Source organism: Phaeoacremonium minimum, assembly GCF_000392275.1.
Source record: "Phaeoacremonium minimum UCRPA7 unplaced genomic scaffold PA7_03_scaffold_183, whole genome shotgun sequence".
NCBI classification, from domain to species: Eukaryota; Fungi; Ascomycota; class Sordariomycetes; order Togniniales; family Togniniaceae; genus Phaeoacremonium; species Phaeoacremonium minimum.
In genome coordinates, this window is record NW_006921090.1 from 93867 (window position 1) to 121493 (window position 27627).

Here is a 27627-nt window from a genome sequence, read left to right on the forward strand (position 1 = left end):
GGGGCTCTCTTTTGTCACAACAGCACTATGTTGAAATTGTGTTCTGAATAAGAGAGGAGAGATAATTATACTACTTAGGCCAGCTACATAGTAAGAGAACCGTCACGCCATTTCCCTCTTCGGTGAAAGCTAACCATCGCCATACAATTTTGACTGTATTGCTGTTCACAGATTTCTGCAAGAGGTGGTTTTCAATCAGTCATATTCTTCTTCGTCACCTCCCTCGAAGGAGACACCCTGCCCGGCCGGCGCCCTCGCCGGGGGTGACTAACATATACACTCTTGTTTCTAGTTCCGTATGAACCTCGTCAGCAGAGCGTACAAAGACTCTTTGTCTGGGACATAAACTTGCTGATTTTCGTATAGGTACCAGCCGGGGCCTCGAATATACTTGTTTCCCTGTAACAGTGTCAGCGTTTTGACTTCCATATCGAGCTTGGCCGCTTCTTACTTGACTGTTGACTCCACATCGCACCCCGGGGAAACTGCAGAAGCAGAAATTCCGAATTAACTTTGTTGGCCCTGGCATGATATCACGCAGCGTACCCGTCTATAGAAGAATGAATGTCTTAGAAGAAAAGAGGTCTCATACTTGAGCAACACCTGTCCGACTTTTGCTGCCTGGTGTTAAATAGTCAAAATGGGCATTCTATTTGTAGCATTTCTGGTAAATTGGTGGCTGGGGACCATGTTGTTGTTGTCCTCGAAATAGATCAAGCACCGGCGATGCCTTCTATTGGCTGTTGGTGAGCTGCATCTAAACATACTGTTTCGGAGACCAGCGGGCGTACCCCGTCTATTGGTAATCATGGGCTCAACGAGCACTAAAACGTCTGCAACCTGAAATAACTTGCATAAGGAGTTAAAGGACCAAACTTGACTCCTAGCTTTATCTGTGAGTACATAATTAATGTCTTGTAAGGTAGCCACTTGCCTCACTCAGGCGAGTTGTTCATATCCAGAAAGCTGAAGTTTAAATGTTAGACCAAAGTACACTTGAAGACTTCCTCTTAGCTTGTGTGAGAATGCACACATTGGTTTGGGCATACAGAGGGGCCGAAAGAGAAAACCAGTTCCGTCCCACCACGCTTAATTAAGGCAATGTGGCTATGCAAAAAGGCAACAATCAAACCATTAACATCAGAGATTAGAGTAAGGATTTTCAAGCAGGAGAGAATTAAAAGCTGTTAAAGTGTCTAGAAGCCAACCTTTATTAACATGGTTCCATTTTTAGCTTTGCGCCAACTTCAACCGGGGTAGCAGAAAAGAGCTCGCGAACAGCCCCCACAGTCGACGGACGAAGCTCACCCACCACACACGTTGGGGCCGCAGCAGCACCAGCCCACTCACGAAGAAGGAAGCCTTTATGACTAGATTCGTCTTGTATATTGGGTTGATATATCACCTTAGGGCCGGTCTGTCGAGTACTGTATGTCTCTGCGTAAATGCCGACAAACCACTTCAAAGACCGTGTAGATAATATGATGGGTATGTGTATGGCACCGTGATTGGCTTGTCAACATGCGTCACCGCATCTCTGCATGGATTTGACAATCGTGTACGACACGTAGTCTTAGTATTTGAGCTGTGAAACCGCCAAATTGGAGAGCCTTACCACTCATAAATTGCTCATTTCCATCCTACCTTCATCAAACCGGAGACATTCAATTCAAACCGTAGCGCGTTGTAATGGCGCCATCTCCGCGCGCATCCCTTGCGACTCACATACACGATCTAGTCTGCATACTTCTTTCAGTGCCAGCCTTGCGCCAGGCAATCCCCCTCTCAATTTGCCGCTCAAAATTTCAAGCGTAAAGGCAATCAGAGGTTTTACTTCCACCCGCACGAATCGCTTCTATGTAACAATCGACCTGCTGCGAGGTTGACACGCATCGCAACTGAGCACCCGGGGGGCGTTAATCATCCGCAGATAAGCTCCTTCGAGCATTTGTGGGTGTTCTACGTTTATCAGATTAGATTTGAGATTCGCTGGTGATAATCGGCCTTTAGATTGTAGCTTGCGAGGGATGCTCAAAGCTGGTCTGGTGAGGTCAGCACTGCACACTTGCTGCCAATAAAACCGCAGCAAAGCTCGGGAGGAATCGGCGATCCTTGGCTCCTTGTGAAGACGTGCCTATCTCCAGCCAAGTAGTTGACAGTGAAGCATGGTCGAATGCTGTACTGAGAATGGCCGGCACTTGTTCTTCGAAACTACGATAAGCACCAGCGGTCGAGTGCGTCCTTTCGTCTGCTATTCCCACTCTCCGTCCCTGAAGGGGGATATCAGTCGCCATGAGACCAGCATGGACGCCGTCGTGACCGTCGAGTGGTTCCGCCTCGCGCCTTGATCTCACAGTCTCTCTCGGACACTTGATCATCTCCTTTCTTATGCCGAGTCCGTCTACCCAGATCAACCATGCCAATGAATTCGAGACCCGTGACAGCAGAGGATCTTGATGACTCCATGTGCCTATAAGATAATTAGATGAGGAAGATTACGATCTAATCGTGGGTCTGCATTCGCAATCAGTAACGTGATGCTATCGAGATGCGGGGAAGGATATTGTATCCTCCCTTATACGGAACAATCATGTAAGCGGTGGCATATTAGAGCTGAATCGTCGCTTTAGCCGCGTAGCTACTCACAAGAGCTTCTTGACGTAGTAATGCTAAGGTTCAGCCGGCTGTGGACCTTGATGATATCCGAGTATTTCAAAGGTAGTACGGCTATCACTGGAACTCCCGCTTCGGGTAGATCAAGATGCGAAGCCATTGCCTAGCGGTTGAGGAGAGTACTCGAGTAGTGTCCACGTAGAGCGTGTGCTCGTACAGAAGAGTGAATCGTTCACGGTGCCCCGTGAACCTATCAGCTGCCCCTGAGTATCCCCTCGCTTACTTCATCAGAGGTACCCTGCAAGCGTAGAAGTGCTTTTCAACCTAGACTGCCAAAGTACCTGTGGGGCCGTCAAAACACCCCCATGATAATAATTCGGTCCCAGCGTTCGAATTGGATCGACCAATTGCCTTCTCTGACATCCTCGCAGGATGCGGCGTGCTAACCAAAGAATGGATAGCGGGATGCAATCGCCGTATACGCCGGCCTGATGGGGCTAGCGCATCTGTTGCTGACAGAATCAGGTTAGGACGATTCAACCAGGAAAACCTCTCGCAAGCCATAACGCCGCGAAAGAACATCCCTCAATTGCAGACCTTTGTTATGAAGTCAAAGTCAAAACTCGCATTATAGCATCGGATCAAAATTTCGATAACATCGTTCCAGGCCGCGGAAGTTGAGTCGTTGCATCTACCTTTGATCAAGCATCATGACGAAAGGGATGAATACAGAAAACCAGCGGAAACGGCGTTATCACACACGTAGTCGTGCCGGATGCGTCCAATGCAAGACCCGCCATGTTAGGTGCGATGAGCGTCGACCCTTTTGGTACGTGCCTTAGCTTTTTCTGGCAGTATATACGGTAGCCGGTCGGATTCGAGAAGTTCTCGCCTCAATCGCGCCGCCGGCTATCCGGCTCGAGGATGGGCGATGGGCACTGACTGGCCTAATCACAGCACGAATTGTCTGCGGCTTTCTAGTGCAAGTGTCTGCCAGTATCCTCCAGCCGAATGCGCCCTCAAAGAGCGAGCTTCACGCCAGCCGAAGCTGCCAGGCGTGCAGGAACCGTGGGTAGTGGTGTGGCAGCCGGCCAATACAGCCCTGGATCCTTTCAATGCCATGTCGATCAACATGCCATTAAGGTCTAGAGAACTCTTCCGCTATTGTAAGTTCTTTGGGAATTACGTTATGCAGTGTACTTTTGGATCTGAAGCATAACAACGACAGTCGCCCAGGTTCGTGACGTGCTTGGGAAGAAAGTCGATAGCACCAATTGGTAAGTACTAAAGATGGACCTGGTCACTAATACATATGCCATCTGCTGATGATCATAGCCTTTCTGTTGTTATGCATGAATCCGACGCTCTCCGTAGTAGTATGATCATTGCGGCAATGCATTACTATTGGAAGGTCGGAAGGTTGGAGCACTTCAACACGACCTACCTTTTACACAAGACCGAATCCATCCGTATTGTCAACGAATGGATAAAAGACCCCCATAAGAGAACTAGCCCGATTTGTTTGAGAACAATTGCGACACTCTGTGCCGCAGAGGTACGAGTAGCTTTTCCTTCGGTCTGCATATATGCACGCTAACACAATGCACAGAGTAGTCTAGGTGATCTTGAAGCTGCAGAAGCTCACCTAGAAGGACTGGTGGCATTGCTGGAATTAAGCGAAGTGCATCTATCAACTTTCTCTTATGTCGAAAACCAAGAAAGAGAGCTTCTGGAGCGCTACATTTTGGTGTGCGTGTCCGAGGTTCTCAAAAGAAGGCGAAATGTAAGCAATCATGATGTCCTTCCCCTCCCTACCTACCCTAGCTGGCAAAATATCATCACATTTTGCAGAATCACTCTTCTGCAGCTTGACACAGGCTTTTGAAGTCAAACTGACATAAAACTGCAGATGCTCGAAGCTTGTTACCGTCGATCAAATGATTGCGTTTCGGCCTTGATGGGATGGTTACAGGAGAGCATCATGCACAAGTCACCATGCAAAGATCAGTGGTATCAACAGACATCAGACATCCAGGACAGACTTGTAAGAGACCATTCTTCCTTTGCAGTCCTTCGCTAGTCAGGAGTCGAGCCAATCTTTTGATAAGGGAAAGGCAAAAGCCTCTCTCCTTTTGCCCTTATTTTCCATTCTTCGTCTTGCGGGACTTGCTAATTGTGAGGAACACAGGTCACCCTATGCAATGTTCCCTCATTCTTCATCACTCGCCCCGTGGGGGTCAAGAATATTGATGCTAGAGGTGCACTTGACGATCTTCGAACCCTCACAGCTCTCCAACACCTTCGCGGAACACTTAAGATCCAGAAATCCCAAGCAAATGACTGCGATGTCTGCCGTATGCTGCTCTGTGGTCAGGGACATTCCGAGTCTGAAATGTACTGCCAACAACATGCTGAAATAAGCCAATGTGAAATGACAACACATGAGCTTCCAGATCTGGTGTCATCTTGGTGTGGTATGGTCACCTCTGGCGGCCTCTACCTCTATACAGCCGTTGGTATCTGGAACGAGCCGCAAGCTATCTATGGCAGGCTTTTCTTATCACTGCTACTCATACTAAGAAGGGATGTCCATCAGACTGAGCAAGCCATGAAGAAAGGACTGTATCATTCTGGCTTCTGGTTCTGGAAAGCTTTCCTGGGTGCGTTCGCGCTCGCCAAAGCTGACGAAGAAGACACAAGCTCCACGATTAGGTCGGACAGGCAACTGCAGGTGTTGCGGCTATACTTTAACTCTGCGATTCGGAGATGGAGCAATACAGTCGGCATAGTTGAATGGCGGAAAGCGAAGGACGTATTGGGCAGCATTGTGTGGCCGACAAATTTCCAAGGGGAGAGTTTGGCAGAGGAAGTATGGGAAGATGCGTTCCTTAAGCTGCAACACATGCCCGCAACATGCGCCTCAGGCGTTAGCACATTATTACACCAATGCAGATGATCGAGGGGCAACAAAGTCACGCGGAGAGCGAAGGTATATTAAGAGTGTGTGTTGAACGACAAACTCCTGAGAGGAAGAAATAACAAGTGCAATTGAACTATTGGTTTCAGGCAAGGAAGTATCGGGATAGCATGCCGCATGGAACTGCTGCTTGAGGTTTCTTGAGGTCTACTAAACTTGCTAGTCTTCCTCAACTACGAAGAGCTTAGCAATATTACCGGTCTACGTTTCTTCGAACGAAAGCTTTGACGTGGCTAGACAAATATCCATAATAGGCAACCTGGGGATTCTCTGAGACACGCTTTGCTCAGCCTTCCTTCAATTTAACGCTCCAGAGCTCGTTGAATAACATCCCGAGCCCAACATATCTCAGGATCCTTGAGAGCACCTTCGTCCAGTCTGGCGAATTCTTCAAGTCGTCAAATAGGCTTTGCCGTTCAATCTGATCATGACAGATAAGATATCTTGAAAGTGAGACGCGCATGTGGTTCTCGTTATCGCCTTGCACTGATTTCTGTAGATCGTCCTTACATCTGAGTTTCAGCAGACTTGGCAACTAACATCCATCTCAGAAACGGCCTCGTCCTTCTGGCTCTAGGGTGCATTCGCTGAATCTTGTCAGCAAGAGGTCTCGAAGCACTGAAGATTGCCTCTCGAAATCTATAATCGTCTCCGAAGAGTCTGTCTTCGAGAGCCATGAACATCAGTGTACTACTCATTTGAGCGATAAGAGTGGATTCGTCAAGGTCAGCCTGGCTTGGGGGTAGCGCAAAATGCTGTGCCTGCAAAGGCTGCGCTCGGCGTCTCGGAAGAGAGCGTTGCTGTCATAAGGTCGCTCCATTTCCGGAGTCAACAGGAGTATGTGTTCGTGGAGTAAACCTTTACCCGCAGGGAACTTACTATTGAGGGAGAGACGAGATTTTGGCACGGGAATAGTTCAATACTACTTGATGTGTGGAAGATACTTTTGAAGCTGTCGTTAAGACTATTGAGAAATTTGTCTAGGATGAAAAGGATCTTGATAAGAGTCTTATAACAACTGCAATTATAATTATATCTATGTCACTCCAATTTCATGCTGACCATTTCGAGGGTATCTACCATTGCGGGCAGATTAGGCATTCAAACATCTTCAAAGTGTGTAATGTAAGGAAATAACGGTGAGATCGAGACAGCGACACTACTGAGTCGAGTCTGGGATTATATCTATGACTGATGGAGAGAGAATGAAATTTGTGGAACCTTGAACCGCTCTTGGCATTCGGCAAACACTACAGGCGGTACGAGCGATTGAGGGAAAGGGGAACACAGCCCAGTTCTAGTACCGGGCCACTCTGGAGTCCCAGGCAATGAGATGGCCCATTATACTAGCAAAAGAGGCAATGCAGCTTCGGATCCTCCGACACGACTACCGAGCGTTGCTTCAGATGGCGGTGCAGCGGGGAGATGTTGACGCTGTCTTGCTTCGACATCCGCGCGACCCGGTCTAAGTCCTGGGCCTAGAGCTCTCGCTCGAGACAGCCCCACACGAAAGCATCGATCGTCTAGAGGCACGCTAGGGTGCCCCGCCCGCGTCGATGGGTAACGTGAAGGGCGGGGCTAGGCACGGTAGAGATCTTGTAGGAAGGTCGAGGGTTTCGTGAAGTGTGCGACCGAACAAGTTGACATTGGACACATCAAAGATCTCCCGCGAGGCTTGGATGTGATAATTATGACAACTCTCTTGGATCTGGGCTAGAGCTTGGCTATGAGGGCACGCCTATCGTCACCGGATGGTTTCGGGAGCAAGGACACTGGGTTCTTCCTGGTCGGGATAGCCCGAGCCTGACGCGGTTTGCCCTCGATGATGCGTGGTGAAAAAGTCAGGTAGAACTGTCAAATGCCCCAGGGATTTTGCGAGCCTTCCTGCTTGGGTCCTCAGGTTTCACTCGTCCTTGCTCTAGCAGTATGCCAGCACGAGCATCGACTCCAGCCCTGCGAGATCCAGCGCGGCGCTTGGCAATGCCTTCTCGATGGGTGCGGATTGGTTGAATGGGATGAGCCGGACTCCGTTGTGGGCCGCGAGGCGGATACACGATCAAAGGGCGGCTAGGCTTTTCCTGTTGTGGGCGAGTTTTGCCACCTCTGAGTTTTGTCTGTGGAGGAGTAATCGTCTCTATAGATGGCAATGTGGCTTCCTGGGGAGTTTCATCAGCCATAGGCTTGATGGGGGGTATTTTCCATCGGGGAGTTGTTAATCCTCTGCCTTTGAAATAGGTCGCAAGCATCTGCGCAGCTGAAGCCCGGTCTTCCGGGTGCAGCCTCGCCATAGGCTCGAAGGCTGTATTTGAGGCCTTGCTTCTTACAGCACTGAGAACAACACTGTAGTCGCGGGTGTGCGGTGGAAACCCTCGAAAGCGGCAATCTACAGCAATTATGGTTGCACAGAGAGAGAATACGTCCATTTTGCTGCTCTGTGCTGCGTGAATATGGCTCACCTGGGGCCACAGCTCGGGGGCCTGATAGTAGCCTGTCCCACAGAACGTCTTTGCTAGAGAATGATGATGGGCGAGCCCAAAATCGGCTAGCTGAAAATGGTAACCTCCCTTTCCAGGTAGTTCGTAGTAGAGAATGTTGTCGGGCTTCACGTCCCGGTGGCACACATTCGAGTTTGCCAGATAATCGAGAGCGCTGAGCGAATGTTGCAGTACATCGTAGCAGAACTGCGTATAGTCAGGGATTGACTTTTCTTGGACGAGACGAACTACAGAGCCTTCTCGGAGTGGCATAAAGATCTCGGGATGCAGAGTGTGAAAGTGCTGGTGACCAAGGTATTCTATAATGTGGTCCTGTGTGAAGTGTCAGTGAAAATGAGTAAAGGAGGAACTGTCACGGAACGCTGACTGACATGCCGTAACCTCTCCATGACTTTGATCTCCCTATGGAGCATAGCCCGTGCTGCATCAATATCGCCGTATCCCTCAAGCTTGACCACTTTTATGGCAAATAAATTGCCCGACGTCTCGTCAACTGCTCGATAGACTTTGCCATAAGTCCCCCTTCCTACCAATTCCCGAAGTCGCGGTATGTCCTTGAAAAGATTTCCTCTGGCTGTATCTAGCCTTGTGATGTGCCACGACAGAACTTCCGATTGATCGCCTTCTGTTGGCCGATCACGCGATCGGACATTCTGTTGCAGCTGCAACGATGTCTGGTAGTCTCGAAGGACGAGGCTCCTGAATGACTCCTCACTGCTCCGTAGCCAGCGCAACTGGAACTGATAGGATGACACAAAGAGTTTATAGTCCTGGTTGTAGAGGATCACACCGTCCCCGGTAATAATTTCCAGTCCCGTAGCATCTTCTGATTCCTCCTCCTGTGCGAGACCCTGCTCGCTGGTGCCATCTTGTGCGGTTTCCTTAACGCCTTCCTTCTCAAGGACAGAAAACTTGACCGACGAGATTCGTTTGGATCGAACAGAGAGGACTACAAGGTTTGTGGCGGGATTAAGCTCAAAGGCAACATGAACTGCAGACATGGGCTTTCCTGGGCTACTTTGGCGAAGAATCAGATCCGCATCCCGACCGAGCCTGGTTATCACATGACCTCGACGCATGGCCGAGACATGATAGCCAACTTCAAGACCTAGAGGTCCTTTCCTGGAACTCGATACGAATCGTTTGTTGTCTGGGTGAAGAAGGGCTTCATGCGCGACCTCGTTGACTGGTACGAGGTGAAAGAGGGTGCTTGGATGAGCCATGGCGAGAAAGGATGAAGACTTGCAGAAACTTGACCTGGCGCGGTTGGGAAGGCTCCATCTTATGGCGGAGTTGAATACCGAACATTGACACGCAGCACAAAGGGAGTTTGACCGGCCATGCTCTCGGATCTGTCAGAGACAATGAGATGTAGAGTGGCGGCGGCAGTGTGAGACGGGTTGGCCAGCTGGGTTGGCCAGCTGCCCGTGCAAGAGGAATAGAATCCCAGGTTTCATTGGCTGGCGTTGTCTCATTCACGTCTACTCTTTGTCGTAGGCCACAATCCGCCAAGCCCCGCGCCCGCGTGCGCTGATTAAAGGCTTATCTAACTTATTGGCTTTTACCCAATCCGTCCGTGTTTCTGGTTTTCTTTGTTTCTGGTTTTCTTACTTTCACGGCGACACGCACGCCGTCGTCTCGGACAAAAATGCAACCAAATCCCCATCCCTTTTCCTCTTCACTCCATGATCTTTTGCTCTCTCTTGATTCTCTCATCTTTTGATCTCTCTTGATTCTCTCAAACCAAAATGCCTCCCTTCGTTGATCAATTCCATCTCCACCAGGCCGTCCATAATCAAGCCGTTCCCGCTCTAGAGGCAATCGCAGCCAACGACAATCTGCGTTCACTCTCCCGCTTTGAGCGCGATGATCCTCCGCCCTACGTTTCGTCGACAGAGTCGGGAGAGCTCGATGATGCTGACCTCATTCCATTACCACGCCGCGGTCCCATGCCGGAAGAGCTGAAAGCTCTCATGGACCAACCTCTAAGCGAGTTTGAGCTCAATTCTATCGCAACCACCCTGGACAAGATTCCACTTCCCGACGAGTTCTATTACACAGAGGCGCACCGCGAATACGACCGGTTTGACAGGCACTCTCGTGGCCCGCGGCACGATATGTTCATACGACTGAATGGCGTTCGGCGTGAAGGTGTTATCGTCCGTCATCTTGTCAAGTGGCGGTGGCAGAAGCTCGGGGTCTGGAATCCGAGTTGGGGGTTTGCTGGGCGCAAGGTAAAGCCTAGTGACGATTGGACTAAGTGGATATGGTGGTGGCAGCCTATGGAGGCGGCAAATGGCCGTCAATCTCAGTTCGGGTATGAGCTCGTTGCGCGCGCCTTGCGACTTCGAAAGAATCTACGCCGCGGCGAGTATGTCCCTAGCATCCCCAGGTCTCGCCTCAGCGCAAATACGACTGCTTCCGAGGCTGAGGCATTCCTCATCTCTAGGCCATGGTTCATATTCCAGATTGAGGTGGCTGAAGAAATCATGAGATACCAGCGCCTCTCTATAGATGATCAAACACGCTACCGATACTCTGGCCAGAACCAAGTCATCAAGTGGTGGAAGGAACGTGGGGACTGGAGAGAGGAATTCAACAGGACCAGCACTGTCACGTCCTGGAAGTGGCGGCACGAGTCACCCTCTCCGGAACCTGAAGATCTTGCTCCTGTGGCCAAAATGAAGAATAGCCCGCTTGATGCGGCGGAGGAGATGGAGTTTACACCTTCTGAGATCGATGAGCTAGAGACCATTGATCTCCCAGAATCCGAACAGCCCAAAGGTTTTTGGGTCATAAAAGGGAACGATATTCGCAAAAACTTTCCTGGAGAAATGGTCGATCAAGCAGCGGAGGCCCGCGAGAGACTGCGAAGGAATGCGGAGCGGGTGGAGAAGTTGAAAGCTGAAGGGCGATACGTCGAACCACCAAGAGACCCGGTCATTGAACGACTGATGAAAAGACACGGGCCGAATAGTCTCTTCGACCCGCTCCCAGCAGCACAATGCGAGGAGATCCGTCCAGAAGCGCGCAAGGCATCCAGAGAGAATCAAGAGGACGAACCCCAGTCGCAAGGCGATGTTGATCATCTTCGACCGCAGGCGCAGCGTCGCCTGCCTCAGCATCGAGTGCAGAGCGGAGTAGACAGTGCCCAAGACCAGGATCGATCAGTTCCGCCACTCCCCCGACGAAGTTCTAGAATTGCCGCCATGAAACGCCGCGCGAATCCTCTTCCAGCGCAGACTGGGCCAAATAAACGAAGGGCAGCAACAAACGCCGCCGCACCTGCCACATCTGACCCCGCCGCGGCGCCTGTCTCACGGAGCGCCAGAGCAAAGCCCGTCCCCGCACAATGTACGCCGAAGAAAAAGTCGGAGACTCGCCCCAGGGGAAGGGGTCTTGCAGGGGGAAAGAGCGGACCAAGCATAGACTCTGCTGTGGGGAAGAGACGTGCAAGGACGTTCGATAGGAAGGGGACCAGAAACAGCAAGGGCACGCGAGCAGCAGCACTGAATGGAGAACAGCGACGACTGAGGTCAAGGCAGGATAAATAAGCCGAAGCGGTTCTAGGCCGTTGAAATGGACTCTGGAGGTCGGAGCAAACAATCGTTGATTGCGCATGATTCTGTATCTATGTATTGATGTTCTTTGCACCCCGGCGTTGTGTGTGGAACCTACAGGCTCTCGTTACAGTAATTGCAATTTGAATACTTTATTTATCGGGAAAGACCCTTGGTGGCTATCGTGAAGGATTCTACACGATACTTATCATTTGACAAAGCAAGGCAGATTGTTCAGATGAGAGACAAATTTGGCTATGTAGGATAGGTATCTTGTCACGTTGAATTCACCTACCCCCACATGACACCCAGTCCACGTCCGTCGTCCGCGTCGTCCTCATCCTCCAGGCATGAATGCCTTCACCCGTCAAACATATACCCAAATGCACATTACCAGACACGACTCGTCCGCCAAATCCCCGGCTCCTAAACGCACTTTCTCAGCGACTTCGCGGGCATTACATTATCATGCACTGTCACATGCATCAGCTGCAGCGCCTGCAGGGCCCGGTCTCTTGGTCTTCCTCCTCCTCTTTGTGCCCTCCATTCAAGATCCATGATAGGGATAATCTCAATGATGGGACCCGCCATCATCATGGAGACCACAATGATCCAGTAGAATGACCAGAGAAGCCTACAACAGTGTAAGAACAAGCCGGAATCAACAACAACACCTGACCCCTTTCTGACATCCGCTCTAGGTGGAGAGACCAGGCAGCTCATATCGCCGTCGGCATTAACCCCTCAGTGTCTAGCTGCTCAGGATCGGGTCATGACCTTCCTGGACGAGGTTCTCCAGACACCGCAGGATGGCTGTCAGCCAACCGACACTAGATGTGCGAAATCTCCGGTACAGCCGAGGCACGGTGCAGTTCTCGCTTTCAAAGACTCTGACGAGTCCGGGCTGTGGTACTGGGTCGACTTGGGCCCCCAGCAACTGGCCCCTCATGGAAGACACGACGGGCCCTCGCGATGCCGTCAAATACCAGCTTGATCGCAGCAGGCACAGTTTCGAGAAAAGCCCGGCGGCATCGGCATCGGCATCGGCATCGGCCACAGCAGCCTCAAGCGACCATGACGCCTTCTTCGCGCAACCTCGGCCAGCGGTGGTCATACCGATTGGGCAGCTATGTGTCTCCTCCAACCCGAGTCTGGCTGCCCCCTGTGAGAGTACCGGCTACGTTGTCGCCGTCCACGCGATGCGATGGCGACTGGGTCATTCCACGACTCGCCTCTTTGGATCCTCTACAACCATGACGAGCGACGAGCAATGTCATGCGAGCAAAAGAAATTTGTCTATTGGCTAAAGAAATACGGCCCCTATGCTGTGAATCCGAATGACACGCCCGACTACAAGAATCCCAAAATCAGGCCGCACCGGGCCGGCCCGTTTTACGACGCAGCCTGTATCATGACGTCGTACCGCCAGCTCGGAAAGGCGAGTCTGGTCGAGGTAGAGCTGCTGGTACGCAATAGCCGTTGCACCAGCGACCCGCGGCTCAAACCGATCCCGATCGAGTTTTGGATGAGACAAGAGAGGCGTCACATTCATCGAGGGAGAGTTGCTATGGGACAGGTTCATGTGACGCCGTGGACAGTCTGCTACTTCTCTTGTTGGGCTTGCGATCCACAACGGATTGTGAGGAAATTCTGGCCTCAGGGGGCGGATACGGACGCCGGAACGCGAGTGAGTGTCAAAATTAATTGTTCCGGAAAATCAGTACTTTCCCCTCAAGTACCCCTCAGATTTTAGTCACTATATTTATAGAGCTTTCATCACTATAAATTATAGAGCTCCTACCACTATAGCTGTAGGGCTCCTACCACTATAGTTACAGGCCTCCTACCACTGTAGCTGTAGGACTCCTACCACTGTAGTTACAGGGCTCTTACCACTGTAGCTGTAGGGCTCCTACTACTGTAGCTGTAGGGTTAGGGTTAGGGTTATGTAGTGCAGCACTCAGGTAGCTGCTGTAGGTGCTGTAGATACTGTAAGTAGGTACTAGTTAGGTACTTGAATTATAACTTATAGGTCTAAATTTCTGGGGAAAAAAAAAAGTTGAAGAATTGAAAAGAGCCAGTCGGCCCTATAGGCCTCCGTAACTTATCCCGATTGTTTGTGCGTTCTCACCATCACCAACCACTCAGATGGAATCCCATTTGGCATCACGTCGTAGCGCATTCGCCGCCATCACACTTGAGTCAGACGGACCTCAATCTTCACAACGCGCCGAATCACCAGCGGAAGTTGGAGAGTTTCCACAAGTGCTTGTTCACCTCAATAGTCGGCTACGAGAGTCCTTGGGGATCTTGGAAGGAGTTACAGAGTTTGCGCCATTGGTTTCTGCACTAACAAGATTGGCTATCGTATTTTCTGAGAGGTCAGGCGGAAGGGGACCTACCTTGCTCATTGTCCCGATGGTAGATATCGTGGAATTCATCCGATGTTAGCAGCACCTCGGCTGAGGTTAGCTGCTGATCAAGCCACGCCCAAACTCGCTCGGCTGCAGCGTAAGCAGCCTACAGTACAGCTGTTGTAATCGTGGTGGGTTTGAAAGATTGAAAGACTCTGAGCAATAAACATACCAGCAGATATGGATGGGCGGGTTTTTAGAGCCAGACCTGTGGCTTCCCATCGCCGCAGGCATTGGCGCCGCGAAAATAAAAGCCATTCTTGTGGCTTTCCGTCGCATCGAGGCGATTTAGACTGCCCAATTTTGAAATCTCCTGTCTGCCAGAAACAGCAGTCCAAACCACGATACATGCCGTCTCTTTGGAGCATCCCTCCTGGCCCTCGTTGCCCCTCCTCAGCTGATACGGGGGTTGCTTTCGAGCGTTCTAGAAGTAGCGTCAACGTCTAAGTCGTTCACAGCGCCATTCGGGGCATAGGATGGTGTGGTCGCTGATTTTAACCCTCAAATAACCATCCGACAAACTCAGTATTGTGTATGTGTTTTCTTCAGCCTCGTTGGGCCGAAGTACTCGGTATCTGATTTTCTCGGTACATATGTCTCGGTGGTAGGACTCTGCCACAAATCCTCGTCTTGGTAAATAATCTCCTATATGCTGGTCTCTGTATGGTGTATATGCGTGTATACGGCCGGCCTTCCAAAATGCACATCCTCCTCAATTGAATCAACAGGTCTCTGCGCTCGACGATGGTTGGCGATGGGTCGAGGCGCTACACAGAGTTTAAGCCCATGGTCGGTTCAACAGCCACAGCACCTAGATCGTTGTCATCGTCGTGAGCACCGGGCCTGATACGACCAATTATTGTGCGTCGTGGCTATGGCGCAGATAGCTCAAAATCCTGGTCCTGTCAATTTCAATCAATTCGGCTGCCACACTCGGAAGACCACACCGCACACCGCACACTGTCGATAAGAGAGTAATAACATTACTTTCCTCCTTCAAGTATACTCGTGACTAAGTACCCTCAAAGAGGGCAGACTCAGTATTATCTTCCTCCAACAATTCGGTGAAAGTTTGGTGGACCTACAAGACCAATGGCTTGATTCTCCCTTTCTAAACGCTGAGTTGCCTTTCGCTTTGCTTTGGCATGTCTTTTCAGCCAGTAGGTTCCGTCCAATCTTACGAGTGTCCGCGTACCCAAAGATCTGCCTCAGAAACAACGTTTCGTCTCGGAGTAGACCTACGTGCATTGGCTTATCTTCCATGATGCTCGTTGATTGCGTCTGTGCTGATGCCATCGGTTGCAAAGCGAAAGTGGCTCAGTAGGCCGTGACCAGTTTGTAGATTATTCGGCAGGTTCAGCCAAGGCTTGGAGCGTTAGAGCTACCGTCCTCCTCGTTGCTTCCTGGCACTTCAAGGTCCATGCTGACTGAGCCAGTAGGATGGGGGGATCTAAGAAGGAGAAAGAAGAGTGCAAGAAGGCGCTCAGAGTTGTTCGTCCTTCCTTCCTTATAATGGGGAAGATAGAGTAACGAAATGAATGGCTCCAGCTATCTTGTGATAGATAGGTTTCGTGATTTGGGGGACGTTGGATGGTGACGCTGGTGCAAGCGTATCTCGTGCCACTCAAGGCTTCATGCCTGGCATCAAAGCAGTCGAGGTTATGGCTTGAGTGTGCAGTGAATCTTATAAAAGGGTGTCTAGGTTTAAAAAAAGAGACTGGAAACATACATTTGACAGTCTGATTGATTTCCCTTAGTCTTATTGATATATGAGGACTGGAATTAGTGACCACTTGGTATCTGGGCAGTGGAGTTCTGTTTAGGGTGGGCTTCGTTTGTATGGATAGGGCACATTATTAGAGGGGAAACGCTGACCGGTCGGGTCTAACTCATGCTGTGGGGGTTCTGAGTACCTCTTATTAGGAGAAAGGTTCCAGTGGGGTTCGAGTCCCTGTTCTGTCTACCAATTTTTTTGTTAGTGAGGGACATCTCACCAGGATACAGCTCCCGCAAGGCCGAGGCGTATTTGGTGACAGGACAAGCTGGTCGCGGTTTTTCCGGCCAGCCATTCTTCTCGCCTACTCACCGAGCCATTCCTCGCTATCGCCGTGATGGTATCCAGGAGAAGTGTCGATCAAGTTACCACCGGCACTATAATCCATTTGACTGGCTCCCAAAATGTAGCTAGCTGTCTCTATCTTATTAGGGCTGCGGGAGAGCTTCCTTTTCTAGATATAGGCGAATGCGTTGTTCCCATCGACAATCGCCTTCCCCCTCCGGCGGCTCCTTTTCACAAGGCCGTGTCGCGCCAACCTAAGCCTCAGCCACGATACAGCAGGTGTATGTAGGGCATGTATAATCGACGGCAAGTGGGCGGTGGGGGTTTCATCAAATCCTATACCCGGCGCCGTGTCCAAGCGAGCTGGAAAGACAAGAACCAAAAGCATGCATACCACCTTTTCACCTTCCTCAAACAATGACAAGCCCGAATCCCTTCTCTCCAAACCTGGCACTGAGGGCCAAGTGCATGCTGGCCAGCACGACGTCGATGGGCGTATAGAGTGAAACCCCCTTAAGATCCACACCCGGTTTGTGGAAGGACATGGCAATCTCGCTTGGGCCATGGTCATCGTTATCGCGGCGGCGCTCGTCGTGGTCATCGAGGGGCCAGGCTTGAGCCAGGTCGCGGCCAGAGACTGTCCGGAAGCCACCGAACAGCAGTCCGACAGGCTGGAACCGCGTGTTATAAATCAGGGCGCCGGAGTCGCCATGGTGGGCGAAGTGGGCGTCGGAGTTGCAGTCGGCTGGGGCGACGGGCATGACGGCGTGCTCCATCACCGTGGTGACCTCCTCGCCCATCGCCTTAGCACCCTGACCTGTCGGGGGCCAAGTCCATCTAGTATGGCGGGTCAGGACTTCGGTTCCGTTCAAGCGGCCCAGTGTAACGCCTGTGGTGCGGCCAACCTTGAAGACGAGACTGTGTGTGTGCTCGGCGGTCAGGTGCAGTTCCCCCTGCATGTGGCCAAGCGTGTCGCGGACATGCTGGGCTGGGAACTGCGCAATTTGGACTAGGTCAGCATGTATATCATGAACTTGTTGAAGAAGATGGGGTGGCATGAGGAGGAGAGGGGATAGATGGAGGTGTAGAACGGAATAGAGCGACCAAGCGGGCCAACAAGAGTGCCCTTCTGTTTGTTTGCTTGTTTGTGTCTCCCTCTCTAGTCTTTCCTCCTCTTGCGTGTCGAGGGAAGGGTGTTGGTGCTTTAAGAAAGAAGAAAAACCCACATTCGTAACGTGAGACAAGTCGTCTGGAAGCCGGGCGGCATCAACCTTGACCAGACCCCAGTCAAGACACGAGTGGTGCAGCAAGCCATCTCTACTGCTATATCTGGAATAGCCCGACGTGCAAATAACGGAGCCAAAGGCGCGTGTCGTAGCGCACGCAGTAGCCAGCCGACGGCGTTCTGATAGAAGATCTTCCTCAAGACCGGCTCTTGCAGGGTCCAGGAGAGGGAATGCGCAATTGTTACCCTTCGTATCTACGATACAGCCCTCCAAGTAACGTATACGCTCCTGAAGAGTAGCGATCCAGAGGGCTGAGTCTTTGACAGAAGGATGCTCGACCAGAGGTTGCTTCTCGACACAGACTTTGAGCTCGTCGAAACGATCTAGATCGGTATCGCCACAGGGTCAGTATCCGGCCGAACAAGACCGCTAGAGCCTCTCAAGAAGGGGTTCCAAGACCTTACCTGGGTAGAGGACATGATGGCAGGTCACGGCGAGAATCTCCGCCTCCTGTGTACTGTCGCAGTGCAACAATTCAAGTTTCAGATAGCATCCTAGAGTGCCTGTCTGGGCCGACAGTGCTGGGCCGATACTTGTTCCTGGGAGTGGATGATCGAGGTATGTGTCCTCGAAGCTGATGCCCTGACCTGTCGTGAAGCGCTTGCCTGAGCGGAGATGACGCGTGGAAGCCTCAGAGGTAACAGTATAAGTAGTAGCAGCAGAAGCACCCGTAATAGAAGCAGTAGATTGGTTGCCTTCGTAAAGAACGTGTTCACCCTCAACGAGTTCTACAGCAACTGAGTCGAGGCAGTTGTACCTAAGAGTGGTTATGTGTGTCAGAAATTTGTGGCAAAGCCTGTGTCAGAAGGCAGCCGAGTAAATGAGGGATGATAAGGGAAAGAGGAATACTGGGCAAATAGAGGAGAAACGGAACAGTAAACATACGTCTTTAGCAGGAGACAGATCTCGACGACAACCTCACGTGCCGAGGCCACGGAGAGTGAGCCCGGACGCACAGCAACGACGATCGTCAGAAGATCTTGGTCATTGAGACGGTACAAGCCGACGATACGAAAGAGGCCGACCAAGATAAACGCAATACCCTTGGCATCGAAGAGGTCGGACAGCCTACGCGGGGGGGCGTCTTCCTCTGAACAGTTGTTCCAGGTCGCGACAAAGGGGTGGCTGCCGGGAGCGGCGGCGGCGAGGCTAGGCGGCGAGGCCGAGGCGAAGGTAGAGCCCAGAGGGACAGCGCCAGCAGCGGCTGGAACCGAGGCGGCCGGCAGGTAGCGTGCAACGAGGCCGAATGTGTCGGAGGCGCCGATGCGATTGATGAAGTAGAGACCGGGCTCGTCGGAGGCGGGGATGTCCTACACCGCGCGCGTCTCCGACTCCGTCTCCATCTCCGTCTGCAATTTCTTCTCCTTCTCCTCCGGTGCCGCTAGCGCATCATGGAGTGGCGACGCCATGCTGCTCTCGCTTTCGCCCGCGCCTGCGCCTTGCTTGGCCTGCGGACGAGGAAATGGTGAAACGACGCGTCTGAAAGGGAGCTCGAGCACGAACTCGAGTCTGCTGAGATGGAGTCCGGTTTCGAGTCCGAGTCCGTGTCCGAGGCCAGATGTAGAATGCTTGACGAGAACGAGTGAGGGCGGGCAGACAAGGGCTTTCTTCCTGCCACCGGAATTGTCCTTGAGCTTCTTGATGTCTCTCATCTTGTCAGCCAAAGCAGCAGGTGAATGACATTCTTACAGTAGGAGCGAGGAGCTGATAGGGGTCCGAGCGTCCTCTTAGCGCCACGCTAAGCAATCTGGTAGGCCAAAGTCGTGAATAAGCGTGACAGTGCATGCATTTTGGGGAGTCCAGCCAGTCAAGTAACATGACCAAGCACACAGCGCAATCGAGTACATAGCACCAAAGTCTCCCACTTAGTCAGCTCTACAGCCCATATCCATGTCCAGGTCAGAAATGCATCATCCGTAGAGAGCGCTCTCTCCTAGACGTCGCCAACACCATCGCTCGCGCCATGTTACACGCTGTCCTTCGTCCTTCTCCAAGTCCATGATCGAGCTCAACGTCTCGCAGAACCACGGCAGAACCAGTGGGTCTTGGTCTTGCTCGTGTTTGATTGTCTCAAGCGGACGGCGAGTTTGGTCGACTTGGTGCAGACCAAGGCCCACATCAAGCAGGTCAATTGCTGTGTGCCTACTTAAAGCCTTATATTACTTTTGAGATGTATATTAGTAGAATAATTAGACTAACTAATTAAAGTAGAATTTTGAAAAGTATGTGCCAAACGATACTAGTACTATACTAAGGTATTTGGCATGGCGCTGAGGAATTTTTGGACCAATCATATTATACGATTATAAACATACAGCACAAATAGCAACTGTCTCTTGAAATGATGCTTCTCCCTCTTCTGATTGATCCGCATGTCCCGGAGAAGGCGCGGACGAGTGCGCGCCTCTCTGCTTGCCAAAGACAGCGCTCGGACTTGCCGTGCGACGACGATGAATGCTAAGGGATTCGTTCTCGGTGTATTAAGCCATATAGAATTCAACTTGACTCATTTAGCCATCCAGCTCCCACGTTTCTTTAATGTAGTTAGAGGAAAGGCTGCGCAACATGAAGCTAATCGCCGCTCTATTGTTTGATTTTGTCTACCATATAGTTGTTGTGTAGGTGGGATTTCTTACCGATCGAGGGCCCGCGAGTCGAATAATTGTGCTGCCTTCTAAATTGGCAATGGCCCTCTATTCGCCACTGGGGTGCTCTATTCATTTACCAAAATGAAATGGCCGATATATGAGCCGAAAGCATGCTAGTATCTACCCAGACAAGATGATCTTGAACCTTTGTAGTTTTGTTGCTAGTCATGTGTATTAATAGGATATACAATGAATGCTCTTTTACTCATATTACGCTATCAGAGTTAATTAGATGCGTTCGGCTAGTTTCCCAGTCATGAACTACTTTCGTATAGATACAACAAATATTTCATGTCTCTAAGCAGTTACTTGCGAACATCTTTCAATCTTGTCTCGCTGGATCAAGCTCAATTGTACCAACAATCTCATCAATCTCCGCCATGATCTCTGGGGTAAGCCTGCCAATGACTTCCAAAGCCTTGCAATTCTCCGCAATCTGCTCCGGCCTTGAAGCGCCCGTGATAACCGAAGAGACGTGTGGGTTTTTCAAACACCAGGCTAGAGCGAGTTGAGACTGTGTAATGCTTAGTTTGTCCGCAATGGGCTACAGTTCGCTCGGTCAGTAAGTTGCTCCACTGTGTTTGAAAAATAAGGAAGGAAACGACCGATTCAACGCACTTTCAGCTTCACGACTTTCCTAATATTCTCCTTCCATGTATCGTTCCAATACGCACCCTTCATTTTCCCTACTTCATTGGCAAATCTCGAGCCAACCGGGGGCTTGTCAGTGCTCTCATTGTACTTGCCGCTTAGAAGTCCAAAATACAACGGACTGAATGTAGTCAAGCCGAGTCCGACCCGGTCATACAAGCGCTGGAACTCTCCCTCGACTTTTTTTCTCGAGAGCAGGTTATACATAGGCTGCTCGACTACTGGAGGAATCAAGCCTAGCGACTTGGCAATGCCGCAGGCTTCGGCAATCTCATCCGCAGACCACTCGCTTGTGCCCCAATACATGGCCCAGCCCTTGATCTCGATGACGTGGTTGAAGGCGCGCACGGTCTCCTCCATCGGAGTCAAACGGTCTGGGCGATGGGCGTAGACAATGTCGACATACTCGAGGTCGAGACGTTGCAAGGCGTTACGAAGGCCTTCGATGATGTGTTTACGGGACAGGCCGTGGTTGTTGATGAGGACCTCGCCATATGCGCCACCCCAGTTCAGCTGAAAATGGCACATCATGAGACTCTGTGATCAAATCTACAGACCAGGCGCGGAGGCAGAGGAACTTTACCTTTGTGGTCACCACAATGTCGTTTCTTTTCCAGCCAAGAGTCTTGATGGCCCGACCCATCACAATCTCAGATTGGCCATCCGCATAGCTGGAGACACGTAAGCTGGTTGATCGGCTTATATAGTTAGAGGGCTACAGTGTAGATACTTTTCAGCAGTATCAAAGAAGTTGATGCCGGAGTCGTAAGCCTTCTTCATGCAGGCAACCGTGAGATCTTGAACATGACACCTAGATTAGCATTTTACCGTGAAGTGTCGCTTCCACTCATCTCCGTGGTGTCATACCGTTGTCTACATGACCACCGAATCTGGTTTAGCTTTTGTTAGTTATGAGATCGCAAGTTCACAAAGAAAAGGATCCATTTGGTTGCTTATTGTATAGCCGGGGTCGCAACGTACGTGAGCCATCCTCCTAGACCCAATACAGAAACGTGCAGACCTGAGTTCCCCAGCCGCCTGTAGAGCATGCCGGTCTTACGTGGTTCTTCCCAAGCCATCTTTACAAGATTCCTAATCAGATAGCACTTGGTTCGACGTGATCGCTGGTTTTCCGGATGCAAGAAGTAAATGTACTTGGAAGTGGGAATGGTGGAGAGGTGAGGATAAAAAGCTAAATTTCCTATTTGCGGAAGACACCGAAGCTCGCTAGTGGAAAATCCAAGGATTGTGGGCCGTCGCCACTCGGCAATGCTCCGCTTAATCAGTAAAACGTGCGGAATCCCCCCACTGCGGAGTTATTTTCGGACTCTCACACCCAGCCGTTTTTAACCAAGATGATGATTCGGAGGAACGAAGACCACATACGGAGTACAATGAACCTGACTGACAGGTATATATAAACGGGACCAGGCTGACTGACTAGGAATATCTACAAATATATCTATGCATAGGAATTCTTCGGCTCGATTCCTATATTGGCTTGGGACTCGCTTACAGGCCTAACAACAGATTCTCATCTCCTGTCACACCCCACAAATCCCCATTCTGTGCCATCAAAGGGTCAGACTGCTGATCCATGGCACCGTCCGCTCGCGGATTAATTGAATGAGGATCGCCTCCACCTGCGGTCACTCCCGCTGGCGCAAAGGCTCGGGCTGAACAGAGAACTTGGTGAGACCTCGCCTGATAATTGAAAGTTGGTGAAGTTATCGTCAAGGGCCATGGCAAACAAATTTGAGACGAGTGCTCCAAGGCAAGTAAATAGTCTTCTACTTTTCCCAATGACCCGGTATTAGTTCCTTGTTCATCACTGTTCATCATCTGCCAGTCTTCTTTCTCGACCACGGACGAAAATATCTTGCGTTTCAGGTTTCCTGGTGGAACCGGGACAATACTGTTGTCTGGCCCATCGCGACCTAGCTCGCTGATGTCTGCCATCTTGCCCCGTAGCAGATCTAACAGCGTTTGATTACCGCCACGGCGGCAAGAAGCCAACAGCCTTTGGAGTCCAAGAAGAACATACCCCGACACGGGGTGTATGACCTGAAGGCCGCTGCTGCTGAGGTCTAGGACGCTTCCACTTGTATCTGGAGTTATAGAGTCGATGACACTACACGCGATCTCGAAGATTTTGAATTCAATAGCTGGTCCATGGGCCTCGACGGCCGCTTCAGGAAGCCCAGCAATGAAAACCAGTAGATCTTTCGCAATATCCAGAGGCTGGTATACCATTGTTGAGCCTGCGTCGTCGATAGCCGGCTGACAGGGGTTTATACACCTCAGCATCTTCCACGTCACGGCCTGCATCCAGAGGCGCGTGATGCAGATGTCCGCCTTTTGAATATCGCTACTCGGCTCTGGCTCAAAAGACGGAGCTTGCAATTGTTGCAGGAGCAGTCTCAGACCTTGTTGAACGTGTGAGAGACTGCCACCCCCGTCGCAGTCGGAGCTTCCAGCGGCCTGCGCCCCCAAGTCCCCGATCAGATCAAAAATACCGGATTGATCGAACATCCAGAAAAGGTTAACCAATTGCCTAAAGGCTGGGAGGACATATAAGTCATTGCCAAAGACAGTGACATCCAGTAATGGAAAGGCTGGATTCCATTTCAGCACGAGCGGGAACTTGTGAAGCATCGCCACGCCGCGCTCGGTCACGAAGAGTAACCAGATGGCTCGCCGCCGTGCATGTTGTTCATTGATTGGTAATAGACTATATGATGATTCCCTATCCATGCCCATGATTTGGGCAATGGTGATCGCCTCTCGGAGATATAGGAGAGATCTAGGCCCTCCGGGGATCTGGTTCTCATGGTATATGTGAAGAAAAAAGGCCATTCTCAAGGTGTTCAAGCTCATCGATGGACCGGACGCTGACCTCTGAATCTGTGTTTTGATTTTCTCACACTGGGCCTCCATTGCGTTTGCCGTAGCTGTGTCGTGTGCTTCGGCAGATGCAACAGATTCCAGCCTTAGCTGTGCAATTGTGGCGGCGCCAATGGCATTTGCCAATGCATAAGACTCAAGATCCTCGGGTCTGTCATGTAGAGCGGCTATGAGATCGTCGACTGCAACAATGGGCCATACTGGGAAGAGCCTGGAACGATAGATCCACAGCCTGGCGACTAGTGCCTGGATGTGTTGTCGACTCTCTGCAGCGGCACGGTTTCCATTTGAGTTCTGGTCACGAGCTTCGGTAGTAGTGTCCTGTGGCTCACCGCCCGGTTGGACATGAGGTTGAGGCTGGAACTGGACCTCGTTGATCACCTGTATCGTCTTGTTTCGTAGCTGGCGCGGCCCTCGTTTCTTAGGTCGTTTATTAAAAGTACAGGATATGCCAACGTTGATGCATCGCACACATGGCGGTGTCTCGCTACATCTTACTTTTCGGATGGTACAACCATCGCACGCGCGCCGGCCGACCTTTCGCCGCTCCTTTCCTAGATTCTCTTGCTCAACCCCAGCTTCAGCACCGGACAGTTGAGACACCGACGGGTTGTCTTTCACTTGCTTCATTACAACTTCCTTGGCGTGAAATCATGCTCCGTGGCATTGTGGATGCGGTATGCGGTAAGAAAAGGTCTGCCTGCAATACTTAGGACTTCAAGTGTGAAGTGCGTGTGAGGGGACCCTTTATGATGGGAACGCACTAGTGCATGTACTCCAATGAGCTAGGGATGCGAACGATGTCGCCATCGAGACTAACGAGGCACCCTAGTCCCCATCACGGCACTACGCTTATCCCTCAATAGTAGTAGGGATGTCACGAGGGCATCTGGCTTAGTACACACATTCGATTTGACTTGTACTATATGTGGCTCCTTGTGGTAGTTCTCGAGGGCATGTGCACTCTCTATCAGATTAGAGAACGAGATCGAGGTAGACCATCTTTTCTACTCTTGCCGTACAGAATCAATCAGTACACGAACCGGAAATCTAGCCGTCTATTACCATCCAGCTCCCTCGCCGCCTTGTCGTTTTGATAAGCCGCCTTCTCGTCTGCCGACATGGCCTGCCAGATCTGCTCCTTTTTCTTATTCATGCGCATGAGCACCATTCTCTGGCTACCTAGCACGATGAGAGCCAACACGCAAATGGCGAGGCACACGGCATTGCCGTGCTTGTAGTAAGGGGCATCCCAAGACCGGTAGATCTGGCTACCTACGAGTGATCCGATTTGGACAATGACGTTGTACGTCGCAATCGTGATGGCGCGCTTCTTGACATCGAAGGTGTTTTCTGAGATCCACGAGGAGACGATAGGGTGGAAATAAGGGTCTGGAAGAACCAGCCAGGTCAGCTCATACTTTGTGATCTGAACATTTATGGTTGATTACTTGACTTACATCCAGAAATCAGAGTTACGAGAGAGAATCGTTCCCAAGAACGACCGCCATTCGGAAGCGAAAGGACTGCTACCAGCAGCGGCATGATCCAGAACTCGCCAAAAAAGCAATGAAGAGCCCTCTCGTTGAAGTAGTCGCTGCTGTACGCCAGGGCTAACATGGTAATGATCTGGAGTACAGCGGAAGGCACCGTGAGCATGTTTGCGGCAAGCTTAGTATAGCCTAGTTGTTTGAGTTGGTAGGTGAGATAGGCCTGCACTGGTGTTGCGGGAATATATGCCACAAGGCCGACGAAATACAAACCCCACATGGACGGGTCTTTCCATGCATTGAACAAATCCTGGAAGGTGGCGGGCTCCTTGATAGCTGTGAGGCCCTTGGCAGGATCATCACGAAGAATTCTCTATTGCACTTGTCAGTCAGTTCTTTGACCGACTGGGTCGTGGGAGGCAAACGTTGATCATGATGACTTCCTCTCGCTCAGTATACCACGACTTGCGCCATAAGAAACCCTTGGTGGCGGTCGGAGAGGATGGAAGATAGAGAAAAGACTTGTCAGATTTATTAGCTGTAATTTCCCAGAAAAGATCAAAAGCCGAGCATGTAGTGAAACTCACAACTATGGCAATGATTACAGTCAGGAGTCCTTCAAGCATGAAGAGCCAGAACCACCCCGGATGGCCATGAACGCCTCGCATTTGGAGGATACCAGCTGCCAACAGGGCCGAGATGACACGAGCCACATTAAGTGTCGACCAGAAGGCAGCTAACCTGACGGCCAGCTCCTTGCTGGTGTAGAAGTATGTTGCGAACAAGATGGTGCCTGGAATGAATCCCCCCTCGCAGAGCCCGATAAAAGCTCGGGTCAAGTAGAACGAGGTCCTATCATGCATGAATGCCTGTGCCCAAGATACCGTTCCCCAGCAGAACATCATGGTCGGGAGGATATACTTGAAACCATATCGCTTGGTAAGGAACTGTACAGGGAACTCGGCGGCTAGGAAACAGATGAGCTGAATTGTCGTACCGTTGTTGTAGTCGTCCGATGTCAAACCCAGATCTACCAACAAGTTGTCCGCGAGTGCATTGGATAGGTTTCCCCGATCCAGCTGCAACCCGAAAAACATCAGACAGAGCCATGTCAACAGGTAAAGATCTGTCTTCCTCACGACCTTACGCTCCTCAGCAGCAGTCCACGTGGCATTGGGGTTGAAGCGATGCCGGCCCTCGTACGACTCGTGCGGGGGGAGAGTATCAGAGAGATTCTCGCGCCCTACGAGACCAACCGAGAGATGTGATACGGAAGTGGCGACGTCCTTTCCGGCAGCTTCTTCGCTCGCCGTCTTCTGGCACGCAGCTTCGACGTCTGATGACATGCTCTGTGCGATCGAGAAGCCTCAGGATGAATCACCAGCGGCACGATTCTGGTTCATTAAGAGGCAGCAACCTGAGTACTTGGATGTAAGTGGTACGAGGGTAGAGGCATGATATTTATTCACTATAAATTACTAGGAGCATCTTGAACAGGCTCTTTTTCACTCCAACCGCCATGTTCCGGTTCCAGGGTCATGTTGTATTAGACATTGGCCGCCAGTAAGGCCGGGTTAGTAGTCTGGAACACTGGAACTTGATGGCGGATGGTGATGGTTTTGGCGGCTCCACATGGAAGGTCAACGGTCTTGTTCCCTTTTTGGCGGGTGTGGCCCGAATTCGTCATTTTGGCGCTTGTTGACGACACTCATTCTCCGAGATTTTCTCCGCCATCAAACCCCACAAACAAGTAGACTAAGCAGAGAGGCTCGCTAGCAAAGTGGCTCCAATTGCCAGTAGACAATTGTTATCAATGCGGTAGGTACAGTGGGTGGCAAAAAGTTTGAATCCAAAGTGAAGTAGCTAATTTCGAGTAAAGTCTTGGCAGCAGCCACCCTAAGCCTAATAGAGAATACCCTAACCCTAACCCCAACCCTAGTGTACTGAAAAGTTGAGGGTTAGGGTTAGGGGTATACTATTTTGAGCCTAGAGTGATTGTTGCCAAGACTTTACCCGAAATTAGCTACTTCACTTTGGATTCAAACTTTTTGCCACCCACTGTAGCTTTTTTCTACCCACTCGCCTCAAGCACGTCATTCTGTCAGCAACACCGTCGCCGAGTCTGCGTTTCCGGTATCACGTGGAGATGGAGCCATGCCACGCCCAATCCCCGATTCCAATTGATCGAATCGGACGAGCGAGCCAACTTACCTAGTGGTAATGTATTTAATCGTACCCGATACCCCAGTTAGATTTGCAGAGATACAGAGATAGTCAAGTCGTCACGGATTAATTCAAAGCCAAATGTTGTGTACTGAACAAATAAAAAGAAATCCATCCGCTTATAAATAGTGCTTTAATCAGACTTGGATTTTCCAATGCCGTCCTTTGACCCCGGTGTCGAGGCCATCAAGGATGGGCACATCTTCGGTGGCAATCCAGCTGCCCGAACTCGATGCATCAAGCCGCTCGCCTATTCCGGATCGCTCGACATCCACAAGTACATAGACTTGACACCTGTCATCGGAAG

At 50.9% G+C, this 27627-nt stretch overlaps 3 protein-coding genes across 3 annotated transcripts; all 3 read right to left on the bottom strand.

Annotated features, from left to right (window-relative positions):
* Positions 1-16528: 16528 nt before the first annotated feature.
* On the bottom strand, positions 16529-19056 carry UCRPA7_2649 (hypothetical protein; the record flags this gene model as incomplete). Its single annotated transcript, XM_007915205.1, has 5 exons — positions 16529-17113; positions 17603-17727; positions 17809-18161; positions 18290-18714; positions 18877-19056. 5 exons carry the CDS (start codon positions 19054-19056, stop codon positions 16529-16531), a joined length of 1668 nt encoding a protein of 555 aa, XP_007913396.1.
* Positions 19057-20661: 1605 nt separating this feature from the next.
* Positions 20662-21234, bottom strand: UCRPA7_2650 (putative voltage-gated k+ channel beta subunit protein; the record flags this gene model as incomplete). The annotated part of the gene is made up of 1 exon (XM_007915244.1): positions 20662-21234. The coding sequence occupies one exon, from the start codon at positions 21232-21234 to the stop codon at positions 20662-20664; it is 573 nt and encodes a 190-aa protein (XP_007913435.1).
* Positions 21235-24637: 3403 nt separating this feature from the next.
* UCRPA7_2651 (putative major facilitator superfamily transporter protein) lies at positions 24638-26443 on the bottom strand (the record flags this gene model as incomplete). The annotated part of the gene is made up of 3 exons (XM_007915203.1): positions 24638-24999; positions 25068-25470; positions 25685-26443. 3 exons carry the CDS (start codon positions 26441-26443, stop codon positions 24638-24640), a joined length of 1524 nt encoding a protein of 507 aa, XP_007913394.1.
* Between the last annotated feature and the right edge of the window lie 1184 nt (positions 26444-27627).